This window comes from Salmo salar, chromosome ssa03 (genome assembly GCF_905237065.1).
Source record: "Salmo salar chromosome ssa03, Ssal_v3.1, whole genome shotgun sequence".
In the NCBI taxonomy this organism is placed as follows: domain Eukaryota; kingdom Metazoa; phylum Chordata; class Actinopteri; order Salmoniformes; family Salmonidae; genus Salmo; species Salmo salar.
In genome coordinates this window covers 36,446,149-36,452,148 of record NC_059444.1, presented here as the reverse complement: position 1 = coordinate 36,452,148, position 6,000 = coordinate 36,446,149, and the positions used below count along the sequence as shown (strand labels likewise).

The window sequence follows — 6,000 nt, the reverse complement described above, 5'->3', positions numbered from 1 at the left end:
AATACGAGCCTTTGGTCAATAATATGGTCAAATCCGTAAACTATAATTTCGAAAAACAAAACGTTTATTCTTTCAGTGAAATACGGAACCTTTCTGTATTTTATCGAACAGGTGGCAACCCTAAGTCTAAATATTGCTGTTATATTGCACAACCTTCAATGTTACAGTTGAAGTCAGAAGTTTACATACACCTTAGCCAAATACATTTAAACTCAGTTTTTAACAATTCCTGACATGTAATCCTAGTAAAAATTCCCAGTCTTAGGTCAGCTACGATCACCACTTTATTTTAAGAATGTGAAATGTCAGAATAATAGTTGAGAGAATTATTTATTTCATCTTTTATTTCTTTCATCACATTCCCACTGGGTCAGAAGTCTACATACACTCAATTAGTATTTGGTAGCATTGCCTTTAAATTGTTTAACTTGGGTCAAACGTTTCGGGTAGCCTTCAACAAGCTTCCCACAATAAGTTGGGTGAATTTTGGCCCATTCCTCCTGACAGAGCTGGTGTAACTGAGTCTGGTTTGTAGGCCTCCTTGCTTGCACATGCTTTTTCAGTTCTGCCCACACATTTTCTATAGGATTGAAGTCAGGGCTTTGTGATGGCCACTCCAGTACCTTGACTTTGTTGTCCTTAAGTCATTTTGCCACAACTTTGGATGTATGCTTGGGGTCATTGTCCATTTGGAAGACCCATTTGTGAGCAAGTTTTAACTTCCTGACTGATGTCTTGAAATGTTGCTTCAATATATCCACATAATTTTCCTACTTCATGATGCCATCTACTTTGTGAAGTGCACCAGTCCCTCCTGCAGCAAAGCACCCCAACAACATGATGCTGCCACCCCCGTGCTTTATGGTTGGGATGGTGTTCTTCGGCTTGCAAGCCTCCCCCTTTTTCCTCCAAACATAACGATGGTCATTATGGCCAAACAGTTCTATATTTGTTTCATCAGACCAGAGGACATTTCTCCAAAAAGTACGATATTTGTCCCCATGTGCAGTTGCAAAGCCGTAGGCTTTTTTATGGCGGTTTTGGAGCAGTGGCTTCTTCCTTGCTGAGCGGCCTTTCAGGTTATGTTGATATAGGACTCTTTTTACTGTGGATATAGATACTTTTGTACCTGTTTCCTCCAGCATCTTCACAAGTTCCTTTACTGTTGTTCTGGGATTGATTTGCACTTTTCGCACCAAAGTCTAGGAGACAGAACGCGTCTCCTTCCTGAGCAGTATGACGGCTGCGTGGTCCCATGGTGTTTATACTTGCGTACTATTGTTTGTACAGATGAACGTGGTACCTTCAGGCGTTTGGAAATTGCTCCCAAGGATGAACCAGACTTGTGGAGGTATACCATTTTTTTTCAGAGGTCCTGGCTGATTTCTTTTGATTTTCCCATGATGTCAAGCAGAGAGGCACTGAGTTTGAAGGTAGGCCTTGAAATACATCCACAGGTACTCCTCCAATTATGTAAATTAGAAGCTTCCAAAGCCATGACATCATTTTCTGGAATTTTCCAAGCTGTTTATAGGCAGTCAACTTAGTGGATGTAAACTTCTGACCCACTGTAATTGTGATACAGTGAATTATAAATGAAATGATCTGGCTGTAAACAATTGTTGGAAAAATTACTTGTCATGCACAAAGTAGATGTCCTAACCGACTTGCCAAAACTATAGTTTGTTAACAAGAATTGTGTGGAGTGGTTGAAAAACGAGTTTTAATGATTCCAACGTAAGTGTATGTAAACTTCCGACTTCAAATGCATGTCATAATAATGTCAAATTCTGGCAAATTAGTTCGCAACAAGCCAGGTGGCCCAAACTTTTGCATATACCCTGAGTCTGCGTGCAATGAACACAAGAGAAGTGACACAATTTCCCTAGTTAATATTGCCTGTGTGACGATCGTCGAAAGGAGGAGACCAAGGTGCAGCATGGTAAGTGCTCATATTTCTATTTTAATTTAACTCAGAACACTAAATCAAAATAATAAACAACGAAAACCAAACGTCACGTTCTGCAGGCTTACTGAGTTGTACAAAAACAAGATCCTACACTGAAGGAGGGGAGAAAGGGCTGCCTAAGTATGATTCCCAATCTGAGACGATAGACAGCTGTCTCTGATTGGAAACCATACTAGGCCAATCAAAGAAAAAGACAATATAGAAATATAACACAGACTGCCCACCCCACACCTTGACCTAACAAAATAGAGAAATAAACCGTCTCTCAGGTCAGGTCGTAACAGCCTGCTAACATTAATTTATTTTAATTAAATATCCAGGTTTTAAAAAAATATACTTCTGTGTTGATTTTAAGAAAGGCATTGATGTTTATGGTTAGGTACATTTGTGCAACGATTGTGCTTTTTTCACGAATGCGCTTTTGTTAAATCATCCCCCGTTTTGCGAAGTAGACTGTGATTTGATGATAAATTAACAGGCACCACATTGATTCTATGCAACACAGGACAATCTAGTTAACCTAGTAATATCATCAACCATATGTAGTTAACTAGTGATTATGTGAAGATATCTTATAAAATACAATCGAAGTTTAATGCTAGCTAGCAACTTACCTTGGCTCTTTGCTGCACTCACGTAACAGGTGACCTTATTTTAGATTTTCAGAAGCAGAAATTAGAGCTACTAAATGAAAACAACCCACTTGCCTTTGCCCCTTCCCTTTGCCCCTAAATCAATCGCTTACCTTTTTACAATCTTTGCCTTTTAAGTGCAGCGCATACAAATATATACGGCCTACCACCTTGCCACAGCAAACATTACTATGGAGGTCAATTTGACAAATGAGCTCAGCTATTTGTCGAACAAATACAATATCAAAGGCCTATTGACACAGCAGCAGTGGCAGAAAGAAGGAAATGTCTGCAACCCTGTTCAAAGAACCGTATGTTAACATACATTTCAAAATTTATTGGCAACTTATTACATTTCATATATCTTTAGATAAATACAAAAACACTACTAAAGTTGACCAATGAACAATTACAACAACAAAAAAATACTAGAATTAAAGCTAGAATCCTTACATGAAACAATAAATTGGCCACCCTGCCTCTGTTTTGGTTAAAGCTGAGAGATCGGCCTAGACATATGTAACCACTCTCAAATTCATAGACGGAGCTAAAGATGCAAGGACTGACCATCAATGATATCAAAATTATAGTTTTAAACCGAGACAGGGAAATAGAATAATCCTAAAGTGCTTGAAAGGCATCATATACATGAGGAGGCACTCATCAGTAATAGAACATACATTCCTAATCTAAAATACAAATTAGATTTAATAAAAACCTGAATGTTTCAATATGAACTAATATTCCCCTACCAACCTAAAAATAAAACAAAGCAATGTAACAAGCAATACTCATAGGAATCAAATAGTGACTAAATCCCTACCCTTCATACTGTAAATGCATAACCTATGAATAATCTAAACCATCAAAATATGTCTTTGGCTGAACGTGAAAATATTATGTATAGCTTTTACATTTGGCTCTGAGGAAAAGATGTTAGCAAATTTTTGTAACCTCATTTCATAATTCGCATCTCTGAACACTTTCCTGCCTCCATGAACAAATTGCTTTAGCTCACAACCCTTACTTTTCATAAAGTACTGTAGATAATGTTGTCAAGACAGGCTCAATGCACACATCTACAATTACGAAATATGGACATGGGCTTGTTGTACAACATATCATTTCCCCAGATACTACAGAGAGGAAGTTTTAATAATAATTCTTCACCCTAGCCAGTGGTGGGTGACTGGTGATGTTATCTTTTCACCTGCCTATGCGCAGTCTATGTAAAACAAAAGTTTCAGGCATTGGTGCTTGTGCCATCACAGAGAGACATATGAATCATATCCTCAGAGTTCCGGCTTCTAGTCGTTTTAATGCAGACAGGATAGTTTGTGTAGTTGAGATGGGTTGGAATGAAGTACAGTTTAGGCTTTGCTGGTCTTATGGCTGTTATCTGCAGTATTTATGTGATCAACAATGCTTTTGCTGTCAGAAGTTTTATAATTGTCTGTATCGTCATCACTGTCCAGCTTTTTACGATTATTGGTACTGTCTGGGGTGTTGGTGTCATTGGTGTTGTCTGGATCTGTGGACTGCAGCTCAACACGTATGCCATTAAGCTCCACCAGTCCATCATGCAGCTGGGTCGCCACCTCCCTGATCTTGGCAGCAAACTCAGACTTGGCTCCCTTCTTCAACTCCTTGGAGTCCTTGGCCACAAAGTAGATGTCCATGCCCACAAAGAGGCCGGTGAGCACTCCGGTGGCCATGCTGGCAATCTGGACAGCTCTGGCCGCGGTGCTGCCAGCCACATTGGCTATCTGCACCACACGCATGATCTCGTTGGCGTTGATGAGGATGGCCTTCCCAGCCATGGCACCGTCCTCGTAGATGTTGTTGAGGCCTGGGAAGTCACGGTTGTACGCGTGCTTCTTCATCTTCAGCAGGTCGAACCTGCGCAGGCTCTCAATCCCTTGCTTGATGAACAGCATGCACTTGTTGATGTCGGTCATCTTCTTCTGGTAGTCCGTCACGATGGCCTCCACCTTCTTACGGTCCATGGAGTTGTTGACCGTGTTAGAGAGTCCAGCTCCGGCTGAGGTCAGGCCACCCGCTGTGGCCACGCTCAGTCCCACCGCTGTGATGATCAGGGAGGTTCCCATGGTGACAGGGGCCAGGGCGAGGCCTACAATGGTACACACGCCTCCTACAGCGCTGGTGGAGCCGCCAGTGATTTGGGCGATCTTGGTCTTCTTGTTGAAGCAGTCGAGGGCATCTGCGATGCTGTTCAGGTCAATGACGTGCTGCCACAGGCTCTCTGCACGCTCTGAGAACAGCTTGTTGAACACACGGATACCTTTCTGCACCTTCTCAGCTGTCACTGCAAACGCCCTGGAAAACAAGTTCATATAACCATCATCAATGCTTACTACAGTGTGAATTACCTGATTACCCAGGGGCTTTATAACAAGGCTCTTCTGTACGTGTGTGTGCCTGTACACAAAGTGAGACCCAACTATAGCATCACTTACTTGGCCTCCTCTTTTTCAGTCAAGTCATCATCTTGAGGCATGTCTTCCCACTCTGTAGCAAAATAAAAATGGCATCATTTGGATGAAGTGTGTGTGTGTGTGTGTGTGTGTGTGTGTGTGTGCGCGCGTGCTGGACTCACGCTCCACTGTGCCCCACCAGTCCATCAGGCCATCCATATCCTGCTGAGAGACATTTCTCTAAGTCAGCTTTGAATCACCACTTTAGAAACTCCTACTTTTCAATCAAAAATCTATTTCAATCAAATGCAAAACTCAATGGCAGTTAGCAGTCAGTGAGAGGAAACCAAGTTTGAAAAGTAATCTTAAGAGTACAGATTGACATTATTTAGCATTGTTTACAGCAACCAACCTGCTCCTCTGGCTCTGCCGGATTAACACGGAATTCCTCCAATTGGTCAAATAAAGATTTATTTCCACCGTCATTCTGAGATAGGAAGGTGGGGGTGATGAATACATGCTGTTATGTACTGTAGGTCTGTCTATACATTCTACACAGTAGAGAAACATAGAATATGTCTTGGCAAAACAATGTTTGTCATGCCAGAGTAGCAACATTGTACTGAGGGATACAGGAGTATGATACAGAGATCACATTCACAGGCCAAAAATGAAAATAGAAAATGTGTGGACAATTTCAGATTACAGACAGAAAGAGGGAAATGGCATATATTAGCTCTTCTGTTTTGCAGAAGTGTGACATTAAAATCTTCCTGGGTTCAAAGAACAAGGAAGCAAGGGAACAAGTTTGGGCACATAGTAATCTAATCTAATCTGCAGTGGAAAGGAATGGGCACAACAATCTGGGAGTGGTGGTGTGGGTGGCAGTTTGGTAGGTAGAGAAAGAAATAAAAAGAACAGGAAAGAACACCACTTGAACATAATGTTCTCTGATAGGAGTCAA

The 6,000-nt window shown here is 41.2% G+C and overlaps 1 protein-coding gene across 5 annotated transcripts in view; it reads right to left on the bottom strand.

The window, feature by feature from the left end:
• Positions 1–2,901: 2,901 nt before the first annotated feature.
• LOC106600370 (uncharacterized) overlaps positions 2,902–6,000 on the bottom strand; it is a 39,637-nt gene continuing 36,538 nt past the window's right edge. For 4 of the 5 annotated variants that reach the window (XM_014191674.2, XM_014191677.2, XM_014191679.2 and 1 more), the window contains 4 exons: positions 5,449–5,523; positions 5,219–5,261; positions 5,079–5,130; positions 2,902–4,938 (listed from right to left, as the gene is read on the bottom strand). In XM_014191674.2, coding sequence (XP_014047149.2) covers positions 3,972–4,938; positions 5,079–5,130; positions 5,219–5,261; positions 5,449–5,523 — 1,137 coding nt within the window. In that variant the 3' untranslated portion in view covers positions 2,902–3,971. The remainder of the gene's footprint in view (positions 4,939–5,078; positions 5,131–5,218; positions 5,262–5,448; positions 5,524–6,000) is intronic. The other variant, XM_014191676.2, reaches the window with a different exon arrangement.